The sequence below is a fragment of the Bacillus rossius genome, chromosome 3 (genome assembly GCF_032445375.1).
Source record: "Bacillus rossius redtenbacheri isolate Brsri chromosome 3, Brsri_v3, whole genome shotgun sequence".
Taxonomy (NCBI): Eukaryota; Metazoa; Arthropoda; class Insecta; order Phasmatodea; family Bacillidae; genus Bacillus; species Bacillus rossius.
The window spans coordinates 71,138,339-71,165,244 of record NC_086332.1 but is presented as its reverse complement, the minus strand read 5'-3'; the positions used below and the strand labels follow the sequence as shown (position 1 = coordinate 71,165,244).

Here is a 26,906-nt window from a genome sequence, read left to right as displayed (position 1 = left end):
ACCTTGGTACAAAGCAAATATTTATACGATCACTTTATTAGTGCAAGGGATGAAAAATTGTGTTTGAAGGTCAAACAAATCAAACAATTATCATAGTTGGCATATAATATGAAATTAGTTCTAAATTATTCAATGCTGGATACATTGAGTTAAAAATATCCGTAATATTTTCACTGCATGTAAAATGAGCAAATATAAAATGTATCATTTTGTAATATTGGAGAACATAATTATTTTATGTACATTAAGTTCTTAAACTGTTCCAGAAGTTTATAGAAGGTTCCAAAATATTTCCAGAATCAATAGGTGCCTCGAAATCTACCTGCGCCTTAAGGCTGTGCTAAAATGGATTTTTTTTTAATTAGTGACAGACTGCTAGAAATATATTTCCCTGTGAAGTAATAGTTGGTGTTTAAAATATATACGTAGGTATATATTCCATCTTTCAGAACGTATACAACTCAAAAGATACTGCCAAACGACACTATTTTATGGTCTTGGAGAAATCCATCAAACAACAGTAAAATTAAAAATGTTTTAAAACTTGTAATAATTGTTGACGATATACGAAATAAGCATTTTTATGTTATCAGTCTAGCAACAGTGGGCACCATTTGCTCTGCACTGCAATCTAAGCGCGAGACAGACTGTAGATCACTTGAATGCAGTGTGCCCTGCGACGTGTGTTATATGTCAGCACACGAGACAAGCACGAACGAGCCTGTCTGCAGGAACTTCCAGGACGCTAGGACGCTACCGGGAAGTGGCGGGTCTGGCGTGTGCTGGCGTGTGCTGGCGTGTCGGCCGCCACGTAGCCCCGCCCTTGGCGCTTCTGCCAGCTGCCAAGGGCATACTCATTAGGGGAGAGGAAATACATCTCCTCCCCTCCCCCCCCCCCCGGGAGAATACTGAAGAATCTGTACAGATCTATAATTCCCACCAACGAAAGGAAAGAATTTAGAATTTAAAAGCAAACGTAGGCCAAGTGGTTCTACACCCCTTCCATCCCCCCCCCCTACCCGGCTGTTTCCATATTAAATGCCGCTGTTTAGAATGTTGATGAAGTGAAACTTCTTTGCAGCCGGTAGGGTTGGCGAGAACAGTGAGTAACAAGAAACTAAAAGTGAAACTCTGACGATTGTGGAGGGGAATCACGAGTAGAGTAGTGAGTCAGAAAACTATGGAACCTTTGAAGGTTTTTAGTCGCCATGCTTGTTACAATAGTTATGGACCTCCTGTGTAAACCTGCAATGTGTACTTTATTAGGTATCAAGTTACTTGCCGAATATACAGATGGCTGCAGTAACGCTTGATCAGAATTTTCTTTCCGTAAATGGTTGGATTTTAAAAGGGTGTGAGGAGGGGGAAGGAATACATCCACTTTTCCCGCTTTTAAATTTATTACTATTTTTGGTGGAATCATAAGTTTTTATAGATTTTTAGGATGTGGGGGCGAAGGGTGGTATAACTTGCATACGCACTTAACGCTCGATGTCATGTTTGCATTATAGTACAATTGCATACTTTGACACTCGCATACTTTCTCATACGCATTCTTCTGCACTCTCATAATTCCTCACTCGGATGTACTTGCATGCATTATCACACCTCGCATAACCGTTAATTTGCCTGTAGGCGTGTTCACTTGCATACTTGTACACTTGTTTCAAATATTTGTGTGTCCTACAAATATTCTACCCCTCTACCCTCTATCCGTGAAGTTTCACTTCTAATGCGCTTGGTGGCCACTTAAATCTTTTTTTACTAATTATTTTACATCAGTCACTTATCTCCATATGAATTTTCCTGACGTCTGTTAATGAGCGTTATAAATTCTAAATTTGAAAACAGTGAAAACTTCTACGTATCGGTACCGTTTTAACTTAAAACTTGTGGAAATTTATTAATCGTTGACTCGCAGTCAAATTTCACTTTGTTTATATTGGATGGTCAGAAAACGACCGAAAACTTTGGCACCAGGTTCATCACAAAAAAAAAGTTGATAAGTTGCTGCGAGAGAGGCATCACGTTGAAGAATCTTCCCCCGCGAGTCCAGATGGATAGAAACTGATCAGTAATCTCACAGCCTCTCCTGGACTGTGTTGTCCGAGGTTTCGGTCCGCTGATGTGTATGCCCCATAAACCACGGGCCAGGTGTTGCGCTGGGGAACCGCAGCAAACACGTCTTCCCGAAGGCCGGCGTGCGAGTGAGTGCGGCTGACTCAACGCCCCGGCTGGTCCTGTCAGCACTCCCGCCCACAGCTGACTGACAGCTGACGGATCCCCCACCACCACTCCTGCCCTTCTTCCACGCAGCTTCTTCCTTTCCCTTCCATAAGAAACGAGGACGTCAATTTTCTTTTTCTAGGACGGCAGATTGACTGCGGAAACAATTATCACAAAACCTGAAGTGGTCGTTAAAAGAGTACATGCAGGCTTCATTGTAGCTTACAACTTTTCTACTCAGTTTCGCCAATAGTTAAGTACCAAATAATTTCGATCATATCTCAATTACTTTTAACCACTGACCGTATCTCTACGTTCTCAGTTTATCACGTGAAAATGTTTAAACCCCTCCCCCCCCCCCCCTCCATATTCTGTTGAATAGGATAGTTTTACCAATATATTTATATGTAACACATAAATTAATAGCACTAAAAAATGTAGATTTTGATAGGTTAAAAAATAAAATGCTGGCGAGTAATTTTTCATATTTAAAGCGATTATTTAGAATTATCTGCCGAAATACATTTCAATACCCTCCAGTTAAAAATGAGTCTGTGAGAAATACGCACCATTTTAACTGGATAAAAGCAGAACTTAAAAATGTCGTCGTGTTATATTTTATGGTCCCGATTTTTTTCTTTATTTAAGTTACACTTCTGTAGGTAGGTTCAGGGTGAAATTTTTAATTTTCAACTGAAATGAAAAGGTCTGCGTGCGCACCAACAACGGAAGTTGAACAAGATTAAGTCTATAATGCGCATGCGCCCGCGAGCCGAAGTCAGACAGCCGACCTCGTGTGGCGGCAATAACCTGTTTTCATTAACTTCGGGAGGATATACCAAACGTTCCGGTGTACCGAATAAATCTGTGTGATAGCGAAACTATCCTAGGATATATTTTATAAACGTTAATAGCCACATAAATAAATAATCACACTTTTAAAATTAAGTTTTAATCGAAACGTTTTAAAACGTTGATAATCCAATATTCTTCGCCAAATTTCATAGTCATTCTGCAGCTTTGTTGCTATAAGTTTGGTTGTGAACATATACAAAAAAAATTGTTTAAAATTTTTATAAAACTCTTTGTTGAATTTTCTACGCTGTGATTTAAGAAGATTGCATTATTACTTATTAATAAATTATTGTTAATAAATTTAAATACATAGCTTAGTCTGTTGGTTATGTTATTTAACAGTAGGTAGGCATATAATCATTTTTTTACATTTATAATAAAAGTAAATCTTTCAGACTTATTCAAATCTATAGTTTTACTTCAAGCTTGATGAAATGGTTTATACTTGACTTTCGAAACAAAAGGAAGGTCACTATCTACATGAGATTTTGGAAAACCATTAAGAAAGAATTTTGGTAAATCTTGATGAAAATTTGCACACATTATATTCAAAATAAGATGAAAATTACTGTCCACATATGATTTAGAAAAACGTGTAAAGGCGCTGTATACTTGAGAAACCAAATCATCAACCTTTCCCACCCCTTAAAGCAGAATTTTGGTAGATTTTGATGAAATGTTGGCACACTTGACTAAGAAATAAGAGTAAAATTACTGAATGAATGGTATCTGATTTAAAAAAAAAACTTTCCTTGTACTCCTCTTTTTTGCACCACTTAAAGCAGAATTGTGAAACTATTTGGTAAAATTTTGCATACTTTATGTTCAAAATAATAAAATTACTGTATATATCTGATTTTCAAAAAATATATATCCCCATCCCCCTGTCCACGTGAGATTTCGAAAGTTTCTCCCAGACCCTTTCCCATCTCTTAAAACATAATTTTGGCACTACTTGATGAAATTTTGCAACATTTGACATTCAAAATAAGTGGGAAATACCTGTTAATAACTGCTTTTGAAAAACTACCCTCAGCTTCCTTTTAAATTTCAAAATTGAATTTGGTTCAAATTGATGGAATTATTAACATTTGACTTTCAAAATAAGAGGAAAATTACCGTCGACATGTATTTTCTAAACAAAAAAAAACCATGGTAACTGTCGACATGAGATTTTGAAATACCACCCACATTCTTCCTTCCCAACCCATAAAGTCGAATTTCGGTACTTCTTGATGAAATTTTGCACACTTTAAGTTCAAAATAATAGGAAAGTTACTGGCTATAGCAGATTGTTGAGAGAGAAAACTACCCCCATGTTTATTTCCCACTACTTAAAGCATAATTGTGATAATTCCTGATAAAATTTGACACACTTGATGTTAATAATAAGGTAAAATTCACTTTTCACATGTTATTTCGGAAAAACTGCAGTCATATTCAGCCTGTTGAGTCGCGCCCCCGAGCGCGGTTGACACCCGGAGTCGAGCGCGCCCGGCCAAGGCTCTCTTGCCGGCTCGCAGCGAGGCGGAAGGCTCGCCGCTGCCCGCGTCGAAGGCCGCCCATAACTCAGCAGCGCAGGCGAGCCTGAGGCCACCGCGGGTTTACGACCTCCGCGCGCACCTCCTCCTCGTTCCACGCCAGGCATGCCAGGCGCGCGCGAGAGCTGAAGCACTGCGACACACTCGCTGCACTCACCTCCGCCGTCGGCGGCATTCCGCGAGCCTCCCAGCTCCGGCGCAGACGGGTGGCTCGCAGTGGCCATGACGACACCACAGCCGACGGTGCTGTCCGCGCAAGCGACTGATCTGAGCCCCGTCCCCGCGAGAGTCCCTGGGTCGAGCACGCTCGGGGCAAACGCCGCGCCATTGATACATACTGCCAGCTATCATAGGCACGTTATTCGCCAGGTGTAAATATTTGCGTCAAACAACATTTCAAGGTAAAGTTAAAACAATATAGCCAAAGCAGCAAAAGTTGATACAAATTGACTTGACTCTTGGCTCGTTAAAACAATATTCAAGATAACGTTGAGGTAAAATATTAAAGCCCTCTTTAATGGCAGTTGAATAAAACCATTAACAAAACAGAGATTGAGTGATTAATCATTGCAATTAGGAGTCTACATCTTGAAAGAAAGCCTCCTCCCAAAATATAACAATACTAAAATATGAGGCTGCAACATTGAAGAAATATCGAGGATATTGAGTCCACCGCCTAAAATTGTGCTCGGTTTCAAAGCGTTAACTCGCCTCCGACAAGCATCAGTGGCGGGACCCGGTGAGCAGACCAACACATCAATGGCGAGTAGAAGGAACTCTTTCCGAGGACTAGGCCTAGGGACCCCGGCAGCCCCTTTACCGCCCTCTTCTCTTCGTAGTGTTTCTCTCGGCAGCGAAGATCAGCATGCATCCGCCTCTTTTCACGAGGCAAAGATCTCGCACACAAGACAAGACCGTGATGTAGATGCGACAGGCGTGACTGGCACTCCAAACAATCACCGTTTATTATTACGTGAGTTCTAAAGCAACACAATTCTCAGCCGAAACCAGACAGCTACGGTCGCTCCTGCGAGAAAGCGTGGCGAGTCGTTCAACGCACTCGCAACCACGTATCATGCAAGTCCCGTCACCAGATGCCAGCCTCGCTGCCACACACGCATCGCCTCAGACTCACCCTTGTACTCGAATTTAATACCTCCCACTCGCTGAGCGAGTTACCACACGCTCGTAAAACGACTTCAACTCGATATGCTTCACTTGCTTAACCCGAGACGTTTATTGCTCGCGACGAATCGTCAAAGTTCTGTTTTTAACTTTAGAGGCTTGGAGGTCTTACTGACTCCGAAGTCCAAGTCCGTAGTTGACGGTGGGTGGCAGCGACATGTAAAGGTAGTGGTGCGTCGGCGGTTGGTCTCTCTCTCTCTCTCTCTCTCTCTCTCTCTCTCTCTCTCTCTCTCTCTCTCTCTGATGGGCTGAGGGGATAATTATACATACACGTCTCCACACACGAACTTCTTTGTCCAAACTCAGAAGTCATCTTCGATGGGAGAGGTTTCGGGCTATGACTAGAGACCCGTAAAATTCGCGGGTTCATTTCGTGTTATGCTAAAATTCAAATAATTATACCTTAGTGCTGCTTCTGTCATTGGTTCACTGTTAATCTGGAGGACTGAGGGCCAATTAGAGACCCTCACTCATAGGAGTGTCGCATCACAGGCCACCCAGTCGAGACGACTCACAAGTCAGCAGCCAATGAAACTGTTGGCATTTGCCCGAGTGTGTAGAGGATATTGGAGTTTATCCTGGAGGTCATTGAATCCGCGAAATTCACGGGTCTCTAGCTATGACCCAATGCGAGGTGTGAATGTTATGGTTATTTTTTATTCTAAGTTTTAGGCTCGCTGTGAGATCAGCTACCGTAAAAAAATCTGTTTTTTGATGTGTAACATCTTAGCTCTCGGTGTACGGTATTTGGAAGGAATAATTTCGAGAATGGAACGGAAGTCGTTTAGGACGGAAATGTATGACCACGCTGCTGGCATCTGTGGCTGTTGGTGCAAACCAAAGTTCACAAAGCCAAAGTGAAACTTTATAGTATTAACTGTTTAGTGAATTTTAAAAAGATGGGCAGCATTTTAATAAAATTTCTTGTCGACAATCAGGTTCAGAGCCAGAGTTTGATATTTTTTCAAGTCTTTTTCACTTTTATCGGAGCCATTTCATTATATAGTTTAAAATTTCGTTCCGCTAATCGAATTATTTGATAGCCGACTTAGCTGCTCCGGCAGCGATTTATAGCGGTGAGTGCGGAAACTACGTGTGATTCGCGTCAAGAGAAATAGTTTCGTATTGTATGTTCACAACACGAGAACACGTGAATTTGCCGTTACCGAGGTTAGATGTTACACATCTCTGGCGAGTACTGAAAGACTCGCTCACAATTTTTTTTATTTTATGACCATCGTTTTGCATCGACCTTCGGCTCTGAGTGTTTCTTTATTTTTAATTATCATCCCTCGCATGCTCGTCCGTCGGCCTTATGATTCACCGGCTTGCGAATGTACTGGTGACTGCTACGAACCGACGCAGTTTTTCCTTCGCCGCCCGCCAGCTGGGAGCGAGACGGCAGATGTTGGTAGGAGCACTTTGTCTTGTCTCTCGGGGGTCCGCGGCGCCAACCTCCACGCGGTTTCTCACGCTGTTTGTTTATCTTGGCCATCCCCCCTTCCCCCTTTCAACCCGGCTCGTGCTGCCGCCACGGGCGTAGATCCCGAATAGCCCCTCGTTGATAAGCATTATACCTAGAGACCTGAAAAATTCGCGGATTCATTTCGCAATAGGCTAGAATCAAAATACGTTTGCCTTTTTTTCTGCTTCAGTGATTGGACCACAGTTTATCTGAATGACTCTGAACGAATAAAAAAAAAAACTTCAACAAAAGAAGTACCTATAGAATCACGAACATCCGATTTAACAGGTGCCACGAGTCAGTAGCTATTGAGAGGATGTAATTTGTCCGATTGCATCGAGTCTGTCCTATACGTCACTGAAATAGTGAATTTTTCCGGTCTCAAATAATAACGTCAAAACTATATTGTATGGAAAACTTTATGTGTATATATATTTTTAATGTCTGTGTTTATTGCATGCATATAGGTCAAATTAAGGGCAGTATACAACATACAAGCACCGTGTCCAGAGATGACTTGTTGGATAACCCCCCCCCCCCCCCCTTGTGAATCCTACCAATTTGACCCCTGATCGCAGTGCAGTGGTGTATCCAACTTCGAATTATGAGGAGGGGGCGGATGACTGGATGAGTTTTGGGTAATATGGGATAATACCGCCCAGTTAAATGGGGAGTCCGAAATGTTGTATTTTTGGATTTTAATAGCTAGCGTCACTATTATTTCGCGGAATTCCTTTCACTCCAGGCTAGAATCAACTTACCTATGCAGAGTCAAACCTTTTTTTTAAGCAGTGCTCATTGGTCGATAACAATACCGCGTCCTTTAGCGGGATACACGTGATTGGACAACATATTCTTCTCCTTGTTTATAACTTGCTCAATTACTGTCAAGGACGTGTCAATATCACCGAGTCAATCATAAACGTGAAGCAGATGCATATGTGCTTCAAGTCTACTCTGCTACCTAATGATCGCGGGTTTAACAACAGCCCCTTAAAATATTAATTTAACGTGGTTTTAATTTTTCTTAGTCATTATCAAAGCTATGTTTTAATCGAATATAAGACTACTAAATTTAAAAATATTAAATAATCCTTATTTTACAAACAAATGAAAAGGCTTCAAAGGTCAGGCGTGGACTGGAGTTTATTTTTTTATACCTCCATCCAGTTTAGATAGGTTTTAAGGAGGTAATGATGGAGGGAATACCGCCTCCCGTGAGACCACCACTGTCTGGAAAGAGTTGCCTACTGAGAGCGCACCAACATGCTTCTGGCGTGATTATGTGACTTAAATGATCAGTAATTATAAGTTTGACTTCGGTAAGGAAGAAAGAGTGAGTTCATTTATCTAAGTACTCATGTGATGATATAGTGGGTTTTATTTCAGATATATGTATATGTGTATATGTGTGTGTATAGTATCCACAATATTGTTAAAGATCAAGCTTCGTATTACGATATCCGTAACACATCAGTAAGGACAGGTATTTTTCGCGAAATATTCTGAACGTTCATTAGACTGCAGTAAGTTTGGCCCGCGCCAATTATTTCTTCATTGTGATGGGCGTTTGCATTCGTACTGCTTGCCTGTGATTCAGTAGACATTTGCCTGAAAAGAAACTCAGCCAGTCACGAAACACAGACGATGCTACCGTGTTTTATCGCACAGATAGTACCATAATCTTTCCGCGAAAAATGCGCACGCCCCTACACATTACGTTTATTCTCCCAGAAAAATATAGTCCGAGAATAATATCCTAAGGGAGTTAAAGTGTCTTCTATAATTCCAGATTATGAGTATAAACTATTCTAAAGCATATCTCGATGTTAAGACTAACACTTGTAATTACTGACAGTTTTTAAAATTACTTTTTGGGCGACTATTTATACTGCGGTTATGTTGTGATTTGTGTTCTGTATAGGTGTAAAAAAAACTGACTTTATAACCAGTTTATGTTATCTTCAGTCGCGAAAATGGTTCTACCTAATATATAGAGACAGGAAAAATTCGCGGATTCCATGCCTGCCAACTTTTACGGTTTTCCCGTAATTTGTACGGAAAATAATTACACTACGGTTGTACGTAAATTCTGAATAACTGAAAGCTTTTCAAGTTTACGATTTATTTCGGCCCTTTTTTTCCCGGTAGTGGAAATGTTTTTATTGTTGCGTTTCGTTTCTGTTTCAATATGGCAGCTCATCTTCATGCTCATCTTCATGTATTTTGTCACATACACAATAAAAGGTGAAAAATATTGAACGGAACTAAATCGAGCCAACCAACTGTACGATCCCCCCCCCCCCCCTTTTTTTCACTCTCTCTCTCTCTGTCTCTCTCTCTCCCTCTCCCCGTTTAATAACCTACAGGGAAACTTATTCATATGACGTGTAGTTTCGTTGCGAAAATAGCGGCGTGTGTGGTTAGGTTGTATTTTTCTGTACGTCTTAAGATGTTTAATGCTTTATTATGAAGATATTTTTTATTGTTAGGTGGCTTGTGCCGTCATAACGTTTAAAGAACATTAAAAAAAAACAGTATGAACATATGTTTAGGTTGGCACTGTTTCCGTGTGTCAGAATGAAAAAAGGCCCGAATATGCGTGTTGCAGCGTGTGCCGTTGTGATTTAAATGTTTCTCATGACGGGAAGAATATGTTTCTAATAACGAGAAGTGTTCGAAATACGTTGCTAATGTGAAATCTGCCGAGGAAAACAAAAATAAAAATCGACAGTTTCTTTTCGACGAGCCGTACGAGCACCACGGTTGTGAATTCAGCAGAATGCTATTTCACGATGGAAATTTGTTCCGGAAAATGTTCCTGACTTCAGACAGCAAATAGTATAGTTGCGGGTGCACGAAAACTGCTGCTATATTAAAAGAAATGGCAACGGTAACCTATAATCGGAAATTTCACAGAAACCAGTACGAAATTAGAAACGCTGTTTTCAGGGTTAATAGAGGAACGTTTGTAGTGTTCGAAAGAATTATTTTCGGAATTTTGTTATTTTATTTACGGAAAAGCCGTGATATAATAATATTTCCATATATTTAAACAATATAGGCAACATCTTTTTCTTTTTGTTGAACTTGTGTACATGCATGTAACGCTTTGTAAAAAAAAATATATTAATTGTAATCTAAAGTAATGGATCATATCTGTTGGTAAGTTCACCTATAATTGAATCAATTGGCTCTTGTTTTCTTTGGGTTTTTATAATATGCACTGTAATTAGGCCTTTAAGTATTAAGTAGATTTTTTCCAGGTATGCATTCATTAAATTATTGATGTGTTTAGGATGTTTCTTTACTTGTGGTTCATGTTTCACTAACCATAATTGAATCATCGCGTATGTTTTGCGTAAAATTTAGCGTTTCTTTTTTAATCTTACTGATGGTGTTCTTGCTAAGTTGGCAGGTATGGCCGATTCATTTCGCGATAGACTGAAATTCAAATACACATACATTTGAGCTGCTCTTGCTATTGGTGCACTGTTCATATGGACGATTCTGGACCAATGAGGTAACCTCAACCAAAGAAGTATCGAATCACAGTCAAACCAGGTGAGACGACTTACTGGTCAGCAGCCAATGAACTGGCGTTATTTCCCCGATTATACAGAGGACTGTGTAACCTGTCGTAAGGGTAATCGAGACCGCGAATTTTTCCAGTCCATACTAAAGAGGAGACCAACTTCCATTGTTGAAAATAGTTACCTTACTTAACCTAAAATAACATTCGTATCGTACGTCTATGCGCATTGGTTTGTGCTCCAACATTTTGAAACAATTATTAAATCATCTCCTATTTACGCAAGGTTTTTAAGGGGATTTTCTCACGGTTTCCCTGCCCCCCCCCCCTCCCTCCGATAACAGTTAGAACAAAAACGGTGCCACTGTCTGAAGACCATGTGTCGACAAGACGCGCACTGGCGCGGCAAGGTCCCGGCTGTCTTCAGCCTTGTAGTCCAGCTTTACGGACGTCCGACAGCAGCACCAGAATAGAAAGCGTAAATGGATACCTCTTCAGAAAGCCAATGTTAAGGCAACCCCGGGAATAACTTTTACTGCCTGAAGGAGATAAAACGAACTTTAGAATCTGAGCGCACGCCAATTTTCGGTCTGGTTTTTCTTCTCTCAGTAAAATACACCATGAAAATAGATGATAATTAGGGCCATGAATTTTTCGCAAAAATATTTCCAGACCAGATGTGTGTTAAAATTTTGTAGGATTGTCTGCGTTTCGTGATAGGCTGGGTTTGTTTCTCTCAGCACACCCATCATAGCCATCCAGTGCGGAAGCAAATACGTCCTCAATGACCCGGCCAAATATGGCAATGGCTTCTCTTGCAGACGGCCGCCAATTACTAGCTAGCGCAGGCATTTCCTATTGCAGTCTAATGAGTAGGGACACCTGTATTTCGCGATTACATTTCGTGTCAAATATTTCACAAAACACTGTAGCTTTATCGTATAGTTATGGCGAATTGTGGGCGTACAACAGTGCGGAACCCACATTATCATTGACCGCGTCCAGTGCGGGGAAACACCGCTCACTGACCACAGACAATAACTGTGAGAAAAAGCAACATTGTTTTGTGAGATACCTTGAAACTAAATGTATTTGCGATATACAGGTGTCTCTTCTCATAAGCGATCAGATTATTTCGCGAAAAATACATGCCCTTCATTATAATTTTTCGCGGAAATTATTTGTACTATGATAGTCTATAATCCACTGTAAATCTTTTTACTCGTATGATTTGAATAAACATGTTTTCACGAGACTTATTTTTATGAACACGGAAATTTCGCTAATTTTTTCATCAGGCTGAAATTGAAAGCCTTATGTTTGCCCTACCAATGTTTACTTTTTCATTGGCTGATTTCTTAGTGAGAATATTTTTATTCTCGATAGTTGGCACTTCCTGACTCGCATACTTATCTCCTAGCTGGGCATCGTTGTCTCGCTGTCGTGGATGGGCATGTTCAAATAACTGCGGTCCAATCATGAACACGGTGCATGAGTATGAAGATTTGCATTTTAGCTTGCAACCAAATGTATCCGTAGGGGCATGTTTTTTTTTTCACGAAAACTATCAGATCACTCATTAGACTGCAATAAAGTATATCTGCGCCAGCAGTTTCTTCCTTGTGATTGGTGGATGTCTAAAAGAAAAGTCATTATTTTGCCGGCCCATTCAGGACGCGTTTGCTCCCGCACTGTATGGCTATGATTGGTTTGCTGGCAAATAGACATGCGCCTAAAATAAACCCAGCCAACCACGAAACACAGATAAGTTAATCCTCCAGTGTTTTAACGCACAGCTGGACTGAAAATAATCTTTTCGCTAAGCAAATATTGAAATATCTAGCTAGCCCTGATTTTGAATCATTTTTGTTTGAGGTATGGCATAAAGACAATCTAGATCGTATGATTTCGAAGCAAGAGTCACTAACTACTTCTTAGTGTTCGATGGTCCGGCAAATTGTTGTCTTTTTTCCTAATTAAGTCTATTTTGTAGGAGGGGTCCGGGTTAGGGAGGGACCTAGGTGCGTCTCAGGCCGAAGCCTATACGCCTGGTCATGCTGGGATCAGCCATGCAGGGAGAGGGTTGCATGCATCGTGTGCTTAGTGCGAGGATTGGCCAGCCGTGGCAGCGATTGAAGCCACTTTATTAGATCTATACCAAAACTATGCTAAGTCTGGCCAAGGTAAGACCAGCACTGACACGGGGAAAACCCTGGGCTCAGTTATGCAGAGAGCAGTGGGCTTGCATTCATAGTGTAGGGGGATATGAGACAGAAGATGGTCTGGACGAAGAGTTGGTGAGTGCGGGAAAGAGTCTACCGTGCGGGTGTTGGAGGCACTTGTACTCTAGTTACGCTTCCATATTTTAATGCACACATCTTGGTTTGTAACTAGGGACACAAGCGCCCCTGCTAGTACTCACTACCCACCCGGCTTCCAGCAGCTCCTAAAAACTAAAGAAGGAAGAAAACAAACAAACTAGGCACTGGATTAATACATGTTGCACTGTGTGTACACCGTGCAAAAGTCGCATCCTCAGTTATGAGTCAGTTTCACCTATTATATTTTTAGTGACGGGCACACCTTAGACTATTCTTAAGATAACCTCTTAATCTATTAATTTTGCTATTTGTTTTTGTATTTAAGAATAAAAAATTACGAGAATTAATTTTTACCTAGCGCACGCACATATGCAACTAAATTTTCACAGGATGAAAAAAAAAAAGCTATATATGTATATATACGGTTTAGTGATTGATATTGAATACTAGCCCATATAATTTTAAAAAAAATTTTTTTTAAATATTAGTGATAGAAATTGTGTTGATAAACTTATTCAAGTGTATTTCCAAGTGTATTTATATAAGTGAGCTTATTTTCCTAAGTGTATAATTTATTTGCATTACAAAATATAATTATTTCATTAATATTTAGTAAATAATTAGAAGTATTAAAATTAGAATAAACAAACAGCATATTATTAATTTGTATTATTAATTATTATTTATCTCGATTTTTTGCTAAACTTAATAATTTATACGCGCGTTTACATTAATGTTGAATACTGAGTATTTAAAATTATAATTAGATTGAATTTATACTTTACTAACCGTATTTATAATATCACTCCATTCCTTTTATTATTTAATTTCTATTGAATATTTGCATGCAGAATTGAAGTTAGTATTTTATTACGCCAGTAAGTATAACTTCTACCGCACACATTTTTTTAAATTCTAAATGCTATTAGATTATGATTTGCTATGCTGTACTACAACTGTAACAACGCCCTGGTGTCCTGCCCCGTACAGGCGACCTCCTCGCCAGTGGCCACTCTGAGTCCGCTTCATATGTGATTTTTTTAGTGTGTATCGTCTTGGTTCTCGGTAAACCGCATTTGGTAGGAGTAATTTCATGAATGGAACGAAAATGTGTACCCACGGTGTTGCCATCTGTGGCGGATGACGCGAACCAAAGTTCACAAAAGCCGAAAGGAAAACTGTATAGTGAATTTTAACAACATGGGGCAGTATTTGAATAGAATTCCTTGTCGAAAATCAGGTCTAAATTGCATAGTTTAAATTAATCGGTCTGCTAAACAAATGATTCGGTAGTGTGCGAAGCTGCTCCGGCAGCGAATTCTAGCGGGCGGGTTCGGAAACTACGTGAGATTGCGTCAAGAATTGTAGTCGGAAACACAATCTGCTCTTGGCGTTGAATTTCGCGACCGAGTTTGGTATTGCAAGTGTGATTTCAACATGGAGAACACACATGAATTAGCTCTTAGATGTTGCTTTGTTGTTGTTGTTGTTGTTGTTGTTGTTGTTGGCGGGGGGTGCATGTCGAGCGGGCGCTCCTGTCGCAGCGGGTTCCGGCCGCTGCGCGGCTCGGAGAAGGAGCGCGAGCACAAGAAGTTCGTGATGTACTCGGTGTACGCGTGGGGCAGCTCCTCGCTGCTGCTGCTCGTGTGCCTGCTGACGGACCGCCACCCCTACGTGCGCGAGCGCGTGCTGTCGCCGCAGTTCGGCAAGGACCGCTGCTGGTTCACGAGTGAGTGCCCCTCCGCCGAGCCCGACTGCACCCGGGCGGCGTGCGTATACTTACATTGTACTTTCACTGAAGATTCCTTTGGGAACCAGTTGCCAAGAAATAGTTTCTAATATAAGAAAGATATTGTAGCAGGAGGAAAAAATATATTTTGTACTTTTACAAAAGATTCGTTTGGGAATCAGTTGCCAAGAAATAGTTTCTAAAATAAGAAAGATATTGTAGCAGGAAAAAAAAATTTTGTACTTTTACAAAAGATTCGTTTGGGAATCAGTTGCCAAGAAATAGTTTTTAATATAAGAAATATATTGTAGCAGGAAAAAAAAATTTTTAGTACTTTTACGAAATATTCCTTTGGGAACAAGTTGCCAAGAAATAGTTTATAATTATACGAGAAATATATTGTAACTTTGTACAACACATGGCTAGGTATGCTTATTTTTGCATACATGAAACACGTTTTTCGAGATAATACTGAGTATTTATTACTAAAATTGGCGCATAATTTTATATTATAGTTTATGTTTAATTCAAGTATTATCTTTTTTAAAAAACCACGGTAAGATAATCAGATATTCAATAATTGTTTTAATAATATATACCTATCTAGGGAACAGTTTAGGAATTAGTTTATCTATTGCAGTTACTGGGATAAAACAAAGCATAAATTCCCGGGTAAGAATCCGAATCCAGCATTGCTGCGAAAACTATTCTGTAGTGATACAGTTTTTTCATGTAAAAGTCACAAATTTGCAAATTTATGTAATTTTTCATGAATATTAGGTTCCATCTACAAAATAATTTTAAAAAATACAGTGCAGAACTCCGGGCGTTAAAGCGTCATTTACAAACTATTCGAGATTCGTTTCGTGGTTTCGATTTTAACATGTTAATTTTAGCCAGCGAAAAATATAAAAACGGGTGATTTTACTGAAGTTTTTAAATGTGAAAGATTAGGTACACAATGTTTTATTAGTTATATAGGTAAGTGCAGGGAATCTTCGTCTTTAATGTTCCGTAAAAAAATTGCAAGGTTACCGCTAGACGTAGATGTCAGTTCAGTGTCTGGCGCGTAGAGGCGAAGAGGCGTATGGTGCGCGAGTTAGTGTCGCCCTTAGCAACACCGCGATTTGAGAGATCGTACAAGCTAGCCAGGCGGCCACCTAACTGGTCCTTCGACTCCGAGGTATTTAAGTCCTTGTGTATTATACATAATTATACTGTATTTCAAAACCTACTTTAAGAAGTAGGTTATTGGAGTAATAAGGTTTCCCAATTTTCTTCATCAAATAAGTTTCAACAAACAACCTAAAACACATAATTCTGTCGCACTATCGATGTTTAATATTCGACTGAGCTTGCTCAACAGATTTCCACGTATTAAATTAATAAATCAGTGCAACACAGAACTAATGGAAAATTTTAACTGATGAATTTCTACCTTTATCTTATCTTTTTTAATGGTTCTAAATTTAAATCACCCTTTTCAGATAAAATAATTTACATACAACATTCATATTAAAATTGTTAACCTTTTACAATCATTTCAATCTCCCAAGTGTCTTGCGCCGTTTTAAAGATCCATTGTGACGGAAACGTTTCAATGTAGGCTACTTCTTCGTTGGGCACGATTCTGATTTGTTGCTTAATTGTTCTGACAAGCATCCAAAATATTTTAGAAAAAGTCTTATACACAAAATATGTGATAGATTATCAAGTCATCCAACTTGTCAAACAAACATGGCTGCACGTGTGGCATTTTCAATATCGTCACAGCCTTCCAAAATTATTTGACTAAATGTATTGGAGCAGGTTTGAAACTAAATTTCAGTGTGGCATTAACTTTTGATTTAATGAGGAATGATAATATGAGAATGGAGCGTTGGCGGAATAAATGGGTGGAGGAAACGGAATAACTCCGGGAAAACCCACCGACTACGGCAACGTTATCCACCTGAAAAAAAAAAATCCAGGTTATACTTCACCTTGGTGGTAGGCGAGTTACATGATCAATTAACCATCATGGCCCCTCGTAGACCAAGTGTAAGGTACAGAAGCACGGGACAGTGTACCTCGTGCGTGCCAACAAGTTCTGCAAGGTATAGGAAATGTGCTGCTCGCAACCTAGACCTGCAGTTTGCGTTTCCCTGCGCCACGCTGAACCACGCAGCAGCCGGCCTGACTCTCGCCGTGGCGGCGACTGTTGCAGCCCAGAGCGCCGAGGCGGCCTACTTCTACGGGCCGATGGGGCTCATAGTGCTGTGCAACATCGTGCTGTTCGTCCTGACGGCGCTGCGCATCGTGAAGCTCAAGAAGGAGACGGCCATGCTGAAAGGCGAGGAGAGCCGGCGCCATGACGTGGAGGAGAACAAGCAGCGGTCAGTATACCTGGTGTCTGGTTGTGTCCTCAAGGCAGGCACCTTACACGACACTACAACCCAAGCGGCAAACCAGCTAATTGCAGAGGTGCCTACAACGAACAGTCAAGGGTTCTTAAATGCAAATCTCAGACGCTATATTGTAGAGTTACTCAACCAAAGGCCCTGTACTCAGCAGACTGCTGGTCTGATCGAAAGAAAGCTCCCAAGGGAGATCTTAGGGATGAGTAAATAAATTTGTTATTTCGTCAGGAAAAAGCACAATTACTAACCAAACCTGCAAGTATGGAGGATAATATGCACTACTTGAAAAATGACGACTGTTTTCTATTACTTAACATTGATGAACCCAGAAAGACTGGTAACCGGATCTTTGCTTAACTTTATCTGGCTTTAATGTAGAATGAAAAAAAAGCTTCCTCTTTTTAACTTCTTGCCTGTTTTCAACTTCACCTTTTCTCGGAATCGCTGGAATTCTCCAAGATTTCTCTTGTGAAGGTGATGCTCCTCCATGTCTTAAAAGTAGTGATCTATTTATTTCTTGCATATGCCTTTTGGATTAATGTTCAAAGAAGTGAACTCATGGTCCGTAAATTTACGAAAATAGCCTTAAATTCACGAAGATCCCTGGATAATTTTTAACCTGATTCTTTGTAAATTGAAGGTGAGAATTTTTAACAATGTAGCCTCTAGAGCAGACTTCTCCAATTCATCGCGAGGTATTCTGCTGAATTCAAAGCCTTGCGTCAAATAACTCTACAGTAATGTCTGAGCTTAGAATTTAATAAAACTGGACGTTGTTGCAAACACCTCTATTTAGCTTGTATGCCCCCTCCATCTTGTTGAGTTTTGAATTGAAATATTCTTTCTCAAAGCTTAAAATTTTCTGCTATCTCGAGTTTTCTACTGAATGTAGGCTTGATGTTCGATGTAAACTCGGTTTTCTCAAAATATATCTGGAGGCCAGCGAGATCATCTGAGTAAGCTACACAGATGATTGTCAGGTCCATGTTCTTGTAGCCCATTGTGACCCCATTTTCAACACTTCCATTATGAATTTCATTACACAATTCGCAGGTGAATTTCCCAGGATGCAGTTGAAGAGAAATGTCATTTTGAAGGCATCCAAAATCATCTCACTCCTTAATTATCACTCTGGAGATGAAGTCAGTCAATATCTGTTGTTTAATCACTGATGATTTTTTTTCCCTGAGCCTATTTCTTTCAGAATTTGCAAACGTATGGTTTGATCAGTATAATTTTATGCCTTCTTGAAGTTGACTCATGTCACCATGAACTTGTGATTTTTGAGTTTCACATATCAAAGAACACATTTAAGGGTCATATTTCGAGATAATTGTATGGAATATCTCAGTTTAGCGATGACACTGTCACCTGCGTACTTCCAAAATTCGGCTTTAATTGAATCTTCACCGGGTGCTGTGTTGTTTTGTAACTGAATAATGATTGATCTCATTTGCGGATGCAGATTAGTCTGATTGCATTGTGGGTCAGTTTGATGGAGTAAGTGGTTTCTTTGAAAGTGAATTGTGTTTGTGGAGCTTCACAGATAAGAAGAAATACTAACATTTCACCAGAATATGGCAGTTGTCCTTGTCGTTGCAGGCCAATTTACTTTTGGAGTCTCTGAAGGGGGAAAAAAAGAGAGGGGGTTTATACATATGAGGTTGCGCTGAAGATGCTTTAGAAATTCCGACCACTTTTTTTTTGTTACCTAATTAAGTTATTTTCAATGGCTGACCTTTGCTGCATGTTTTCTCGCATCATTGAAGGCCATGTATATATATATATTAGTTCTTCTGAAAGTTCCATAAAGCCAATTTTCGTTGCTTTATAGCATTTTTAAGTCGACCACGGATGTTTTCTTGATTTTGTTTGAGAGACTTTCGGCCATGGCTTTTTTATGGTTTTTTCCAGTTCTCTGAACTCAGGTACTCCAGCTTCTCTAAGTGAACTCTTGGTGGGTATTGAGCCTGTCTACTAGTCAAGCTACTAATTTAGTATTACAGACCTTTTTGGTGTTTCTTGGAAGGTGCTTAACTCTGATCTTGTTAATGTTGTTATAAAATATAATAGTGCACTCCCCCGAACTCGTGCGGTGTCGACATCCCTGGTTTGCATGCAAGGCGTCGGGAGCTCACGTTGCATGCGTGACGTCTGGTGGCAGGTTCGTGCTCTACCTGAAGCTGTTCGTGGTGATGGGCGTGAACTGGGGCATGGAGGTGATCTCGTTCGCCGCCGGCGGGCCCCAGTACATCTGGTACATCACCGACATCGGCAACACGCTGCAGGGCGTGCTCATCTTCCTGATCTTCGTGTGGAAGGAGAAGATCCGCCGCCTGCTCGCCAAGCGGCTGTGCCCGCGGCTGGCGCGCGGCTCGGGGCGTCCCGGCTCGCAGACGCGCGGCACGCTGTCCAAGAGCGTCGCGACGCCCTCCTCCTCCTACTCCATCACCACCAAGACGACCTGCAACGGCGAGACGAGCCGCATGGCGCGCGAGGAGAGCGACGTCGTCTGAGGGTCCGCAGTACAAACCACGTGGTTTCTAACTACCGAATCTCTGTGTCGGGACTGGGACTGAGTTGGCTGTGCCAGTGCGTCCAAGAACCCGTGTTGGAACTGCTGAACTGTCAACACTGTTGAACCACGAATGTGGCTGTCTGTGTTCAAGTTACCTCGGAGTTGACGATAATCACACGTGTGCAAACTTTAGTATACTCGAGAGTGATGTATTTGTACCAGGTAGCATTTGTTTTTTTTATTATTTGTACAAATCTCAAGCATCTGCTACATGTATGCCCTATGCTCGAATTTATTTTCTGAATTGAGTTGACAGGATCAGTATTGTAACTTCAGAAGTGGGCATCTCATTTTTTCGTCGGCTGAAGCGGTAAGACCAAAGGAAAAACAGGGGTACCTAAAAAAAAATCCCACCGGCCTCTGGCAACATTCTCGTTCTTCACGAGAGAAAACCACCACATATCACTTGCGATTTGAAACTTTTATTGCATGCCAGGGAATCATGTGTGTTTTCTGGTGGTGTGGAATTTTTCTTTACAACCAGATCTTACAAATCCGAAGAAGTAAGTGTAGATTCAATATGAACAAAAAAAAATTCAGAATAAAATAGTTGTAAGTGGTAGATAATATTTAATGTTAAAATGTATGCCTTTTAAATTATATATGTCTGGTACTTGTTTAAGACATAAAAATAGCAGGCACTAACTGTAAACAGAAACAAAATTTACTTCGACGAAATTTACCAACGAAAATTACAACTTGAAAATGACATAGTATGTATAGCTCTGAAGTGTTTTTGCCACTTTCACAGTGCACACATTCTCAATTTCAACACAAAATAAATTTCCATATTTTTAAAAGTGTAAAGTCGTAATGTTTCTTTGTTGAAAACTCGTATAGCTTCTTTCAGAAATTTACACAATGTTCTTACTTATCGTAAACCTTAAAAAATTAAAATTAAAATGCGAGCGAGTCTCAGTACTTGCCAGTGATGTGTAAACATCTAACCTCGGTAACGAGCAAATTCATGTGTTCTCATATTGTTCATGCTGCAAATAAATTTATAATACTAAACTCGGGCACAAAATTTAGAGTAGAATTCTTTAAAAATAATGCTGAGCTTGTAAATATGCTGATCAATAAAATATAAGCTTTTCAAGTACATGCCCAATTTTCTAGACGCGAATCACAAACTTACTATCTGTGCCCATCGCCAGAATTCGCTGCCTGAATCGTAAACGTTGCTTGCCAACATCACCTGCAGATGGCAGCACGAAACAAACGGAAATTTTAAACTATCAGAAACGGCTCCGATAAAAGCGAAAAAGACTTGAAAAAATCCTAAACCCCGGCTTTAAAACTGATTGTCGACAAGGAATTTTATTAAAAATTGCATATCTTGTAAAAATTCACTAAACAGTTAATAGCCTACTATAAGGTTTCCGCATACGTTAGAAGTTATACTTTTATGACATTACTAAAATATTAACCTGAAACATTTTGAAACACATAACACTAAGTAGGCATATATATATATATATATATATATATATATATATATATATATATATATATATATGTTTTTGCTTAAACGACTAAACTCTGTCTGTAAATATTTGGAAAAACAAATATTAACCTTATTAAGCTGATTCTACGTTATTATTTTATTATATTATATTATAATGTTATTTTTTTAAAATATCCAGTGACTTTTCGAACCTCATCCCTTAAGGTTAACAAGCTCACGCTCTGTCGCTGTGTTACCGAACCAGTTGACGTAAAGAGCATATGTATTATAATCATTGAAATGTGAGTTTTAATAGGTATTTTAAAACATGAGATTAATTTTTACTAAGACGATTTTAGTTTACCAGCTATATTCCGGGGTAGTTCACTATCATTAAGTTTAATTTGGCACACCAATACTTTTGGTATTTACCCTAACGTTCGAAAGTGACTATATGTGTATGTTTATGTTACTACACGTAGGCCCGCCATCTTAGTGTCACATTTCCGTTCCATTTTCACGAAATTACTCCTACCAAATGCCGTATACCGATAGCCAAGATGTTTACACATAAAAATTAATAATAAACTAAATGCAAAAGTCTGCAAAGACTTTCAAAATCTTGCCATCAATCAAGTAACTGTAATCGTAGACGTAATTGTGTTTGTAAATATGTAAGTATGAAGTTATATATCCCATGTTATTCAAGTAAAACATGTAGCTATTTGTATAACCTTGTAACAGAGAACAACACTACTGTCCAATCACAAGCTTATTCTTCCCAATTTGCCGTTGTTATTGTAATCATCAAATAGCGTATAAAAGAATTTTGAATCTTTGTTTGTTAATGAAATACTGTATATATAACTTCAAGCACTTAAATTTCTATACTTAATGGATACATACTCCTTTTTTGTGTTTCTCTTCATGAAGTAAGTACCTACTGATTTATCACAGCGATGAAATGCCATTCTCTAAAGGACTAATATTACCACTAGTTATTTTTTGTTGTAACAATGTTTTTTTTAAAATCTTAGATACAGTAGCAAGCAAGGGCGTAAATTAATTAGTGGTGAAAATATATACTGAGCAACTGAAACAGCCTTGGATTTATGGATGGAACTACATGTGGTGAGGGAGAGGGGAAATTTAACCCCAAGGTTTCAGTCGGAAACGAACAAATGACCTTGCTATCCATAAGACCAAACATATTGTATTAACATTCAGCTTCACTGGTTCTTTGGAAGCATCAGTAACCTCTACGATATTTACACATCTCTCTAAAATAATAAAGCATAAACATGAAACTTTTTTGTTTTTGAAAATGTTGGACTTCAAAACTAAACCAAAATATACACGTTGTTTAACATCACAGGCTTATTTACAGCATGTAATTAATTTCTTCATGAATGATAGGTTAGTATTTATTTATTTACAACGACATAAAGGGGTTGCAAGAAGCACAATACCATATCTAACGACTATAACCAAATATTCAATACCAAATCTAACAACTAAACCAAATATATTCATCGTTGACACTAGTGTCTTGTACTCTCTTAATCGCTGTACACAGTATGCGTGTAGGTATTTTAGACTAAGGCTTTGTGGCGAGTTGAGTGTTCGCAAGCTTGGCGCCAATCAAATGTTGCAAGCCTGTCTCCAGGAACTACACGTGCTGCAAGAGTTTCACCTGCACAATTGTGATCATATTACTGACGCAGGCATCAAGAGACAATGTTTGCATCCATGTGACAATATTGAGAAATGATAAAATTTTACAAATAAATATCCTTCTTTTTTAATACACTAATACCAAAGATTATCCTGCAGTAATTCAAAACAGTAAAAATCGAGGTTTAATGTATTTCTTGTGTTCGTTTCAAATGTATTAAGTGTAGATACCTATTAAATATTTTAAAGTTTTTATTTCAATAAATTGTAATGCATTTTTTTTAATATGAGGAGAAAGTTTGTTATGTATTTACTTTACACCTTAGTTTTTTAGTTTTTTATGACAGTGACGAGATGGATTAGTATTAATATGTTACTTGATGTAATGCCTAAAAATTAAAGAGAAAATGTTCAAGTTTTCAAACTGGTATTTTATGAAACTAATAATGTTCAAACCCATCTAATACATTTGTGCATATTATATACCCTACATATACTATCTGGTGTACCCGTGCTTCGCTATATGGCAGTATACATGCAGAACACACTCTCACGGCTCATTATATATATATATATATATATATATATATATATATATATATATATATATATATATATATATATATATATAGTCGTATGGCTCCTAAGGCATTCCATTGAAAAATGAAGAATAGAATATACAAACAATTTAATTTTATATGCACGAATTATTGATTAAAAATTCAGTTTATTTTCATATCGTGCAAAAACTTATTTCAGGTATAAATATATACAAATGTTAATAAATATTGGACAAAAATATTGATTTTTAATGAAGAATCTCTTCAAAAACTATATTGTTTGTGAATTGTGACATTCAATAATTTTTAATGAATTATACCTACATACGTAATCATAATTGATTTTCAACGATAAATTGAATATTTACTTTGAGAAGTTAATTAATTAAATTCGAAAAGTAAAAGAATGATTAAAAATTACAAATTTAAAAAAAAACACTCTCTTTGACTTCAAGCGCCACCTTTTGGTGAAAAATTCCAAAGCACTTCTTAAAAGATATAAATAATATGAAAGTGTTGCTGTGTGTAAGCAGCAAGTGCGGCTACCTGCAGAGTGCCGGCCTCAGACTCCTGGTGGGCGACTTCCCGTCGCACGCTGGCATTCTGCAGGCAGGCACTATCTCTCAGCGTTACAAAGTCAGTGTTGAGCGTCAATATAATATTATATATTAAACTAAATCGATTTTTTTAAAATTCCAGATTACTCTCTTGGAATTAATATTCGTAAAATAAATTGTTAGTGAATGCTCATAGAGCACAAGACAACATACCTGAAAAATATCAGTTTTTTAAGTTCTTATAGTTCCAATTCCCTCATCCACCCCTATTCACCCCCTTGAAAATGAATTTCCTAAAAATCATTTCTTAATGAATGTTCATGGAGCATAAGGCACATACCTGCTAAATTTTCAGTTTGTAGTTCCAGAGATAGTACCCACGATCAGTGTGCAGTTACCAAGGGTGCTTTTAAGTAGACGTGTGCCGAATAAGAACTTTTTGCGGTTTAACCAGCGACTGCTTGAAACTGGGCGTTCGTTCCACGAAGGTTGATGTACACCAAACTGCTCGTGGCTGACTCTAAACGTCAGAGGCCAGCTCTTCGCCTGCTTCCTGCGGAGCGGCGCTGCGATCGCTCGCCCTCGGCCAATGGAGCCGTCACCTGAAGCCCGCCTAATATATATATTTGCATGCTACTGTAAGCGCCGGTGATTTTGCAGGGCTTCGTTTCTGGTGGCATATTCCTTAATTTGTTATATATACCTAGTCGTCGACGAGAGTTTAGTAAGCAGCTGTAAGGGGCTTAGTTTCGGGATGTCATTGCGTAATGGTTCGATTAGGATTCTGACACATCAGAGTAAACTCCAGAAGGAAGGGGAGGGAAAACGGAGGGAAAAGGAGGGATTTTAAGGCCAGGACCATTGGGCGAAATTCTGATCCCTGGATATGTCGCACTTGTCTCTCAAGGATTCGCCTCAGTCTCGGCAGTCATCAGTTGTACTGAAAACCTAGTTCACGTCCATACATATGCTATTTCATTTATATTCACAGATCTTCCCTGTACAGCTTCGGTCGCCGGATGCGTTCCCTCTCTCAATCATCGAAACGGAGAACCCCCCCCCCCCCCCCCAACTCTCGCCCCCCCCCCCCTCCCCACGGCGTACGCGACCCGAGTGCAGTAACTCGTGTGACTATCGGGTAGGCAACCCGCTGTGGAATTTTTACACCCAATACTATAGTTTTGACTGTATGTTTACGTCACTCTGTACACCGTATTAAATATATGTGTACTGTACTTCAAAATACTTTTACGCTTACTGGAATTATACTGATAGGAAGAAATTCAGTGTGCGCTTCAAAGATCATTAGTGTACACATACACATTTATATTTATCACACGTAAGGAATATACCTACATAAGAATAATAAAATTTAAATGTTTTAGGTAATAAGAGTTTATAGGCCATTGCAGTACAATACCCTACACTCTTTCAGCAAGTCTCAATGAACATTCATTGGTTCAGAATTATTATTATTATTATTATTGACTCTTTAAAATTTCAGTTACATCAATTCATTAATTGGGCATTTAATAACACAAACTTAGCTCACGGATATCTCTACAGAAGTTCTTGATAATTAAGTGGAGACACTTTGGGCAAATGTGTTGCGAACAAAAGTCTTTATGAAAATGTTAAATTAATCAAAATTTGTTTTAGCACAACGCTTAAAAATATTCACAGAAAGTCTAGATATTTTGCTCCAGCTAGATAGTTTCAGTGGTGTACATGAAAAACTTTCAAACAAGACCACAGAGTTAAAAATCTGTTAAAGTCAATTACTGATTTAATTACAAATTACAATATTTTCGTAATACCCATAATCCACAAATAACAACGATGCACTTTCCCGATTTCTGAGTGTCATTACTATTTTGAGAGTGCAATTTAAACAATGTATTATCCGTTGAAACAGTGTTTCTCTGAGTGGTAGCAATGGTACTTAGTGGTTGCGACTTACTGCGTAAATTTCACATATAAATTTTCACATCTAGGCGCGTTACTTTGTAGTATTGTCTATTTCAAATGTCAGATTTGTCGTGCAGCTTCTTGCTACATCATCAAGCTAGGGATGCTATCAGAAGAAGAAGGATTGTTAATTCGAATAGTTTGAAACTTCCTTAAACTTAAAATACTGGATGCTGATTGGTGTTCTGCTGCGCTAACGCCTCGTAACCAAAAGCAGCAGATACACAATACGGACGTTAGTAATGTTAAACGTTTTAAAAATTAAATAAAATTGCACTGAGATAGTTTTTGTTTATAAGAAAACAGTAAATTAATACTGCGTTGCCAAGTTCATAACTCCTAATATGTCTTATTATTGCAGTTCAAATGGATCATTTTAAGTCATAGAGCATAGGTCACTTAGAAATGTAGTAGTTCGACTGACGCAATGTTTATTAGAATTATAACATACTGCAATAGTTAAAAAACTTAACAAATCATTGTTTCTTTAACAATGTATGTGCAGGCTTTTCCGTACACCGCTATATTGTTGATAACTATCATTCTGTTATACAAGTCAATCTTACGTGCTTCTCGGTATAACTACCCTTTCTCTAACTCTCGTTAAACCAACTCTCTCGGCTTTACGGTAAGCAACCTCTTCTGTGAGTGACCTCTGGTTGGTCGACAACGATGGGCACTCCGCGCTGCAAGTCAGTGTTTCTGCGCAATGAGTGCTGACTTAAAACATACACACCTCGCTTCGGCGGAAGGTTGGGGCAGCAAACACACTCTGTTGACGAGGCAGACACGCTGTCTCCTGCACCGCAAAGCAACTTATAAATATACCAATATCAAATGCCCTTACACCACTTAAAGTAAATATCATT

General features: G+C 39.0%; 1 protein-coding gene across 4 annotated transcripts in view; it reads left to right on the top strand.

Moving 5' to 3' along the window:
- Window positions 1-23,371, top strand: part of LOC134530883 (G-protein coupled receptor Mth2-like) — a 224,832-nt gene extending 201,461 nt beyond the window's left edge. For all 4 annotated transcript variants that reach the window (XM_063366160.1, XM_063366159.1, XM_063366162.1 and 1 more), the window contains 3 exons: window positions 14,670-14,854; window positions 17,061-17,229; window positions 19,418-23,371. In XM_063366160.1, the coding sequence (XP_063222230.1) occupies window positions 14,670-14,854; window positions 17,061-17,229; window positions 19,418-19,769 (706 nt within the window). In that variant the 3' untranslated portion in view covers window positions 19,770-23,371. The remainder of the gene's footprint in view (window positions 1-14,669; window positions 14,855-17,060; window positions 17,230-19,417) is intronic.
- Window positions 23,372-26,906: the final 3,535 nt, after the last annotated feature.